We start from the raw sequence: 593 nt of genomic DNA, 5'->3' as shown, positions 1-593 counted from the left end.
TCACCAGCAGATACTAACAGAGTTATGTTTGTAATTGGTGGAGAAGGTGTCCCGTTTTCCTTAATAATGTTATTCCTCGTATACACTACGTATACTAAAACGAAACATGTCGTTTAGTATTCTGAAAACACTAACCTTCTGTTCGGTGTACCTTTCTGATTATTTTTGGTGTGTGATTCGCTTCTGAAGACAAAAGTAACGTGTTAGTGTTGTTACAATCGCTACAATTGCTATTATCTTACTATCATTATTACTCTCAATATAGTCATTATTTTTGACATCGTCATCCTCATCAACGAAGTCGTAACCTTTTTCTGGGCTTCGTCGTTTTGCATGTGAATCCACGGGAACCCGGTCTGGGATCGTCGACCATGCACAAGGGAAGAGTAAATGTATCGCAGGCATTTTATACATTTATTGATAAATTGATATGGTACAAAATGTACATCAGAAGAGGTTCTTGTGTGACGTGAATATCTGCGGCTTCGCGCCGGCTTCAAGGCTTAATATCCAGCCTTGACCACGGCGGCTGGCACGGCATGGACGGCTGGCACGGCGTTGTGGACGGCCACCGAGTGGACTGTGTGGCGGAA

The 593-nt window shown here is 43.0% G+C and overlaps 1 protein-coding gene across 1 annotated transcript in view; it reads right to left on the bottom strand.

Moving 5' to 3' along the window:
- Window positions 1-400: 400 nt before the first annotated feature.
- The window catches only part of LOC119591525 (cuticle protein 16.5-like), a gene marked incomplete in the record, with an annotated part of 1,759 nt that continues 1,566 nt past the window's right edge, over window positions 401-593 (bottom strand). The window contains 1 exon segment of the mRNA XM_037940274.1: window positions 401-593. Coding sequence (XP_037796202.1) covers window positions 504-593 — 90 coding nt within the window.

The sequence above is a fragment of the Penaeus monodon genome, chromosome 28, assembly GCF_015228065.2.
Source record: "Penaeus monodon isolate SGIC_2016 chromosome 28, NSTDA_Pmon_1, whole genome shotgun sequence".
NCBI classification, from domain to species: Eukaryota; Metazoa; Arthropoda; class Malacostraca; order Decapoda; family Penaeidae; genus Penaeus; species Penaeus monodon.
The sequence above is the reverse complement of the archived record's forward strand: the minus strand, read 5'-3'. Positions and strand labels throughout refer to the sequence as shown.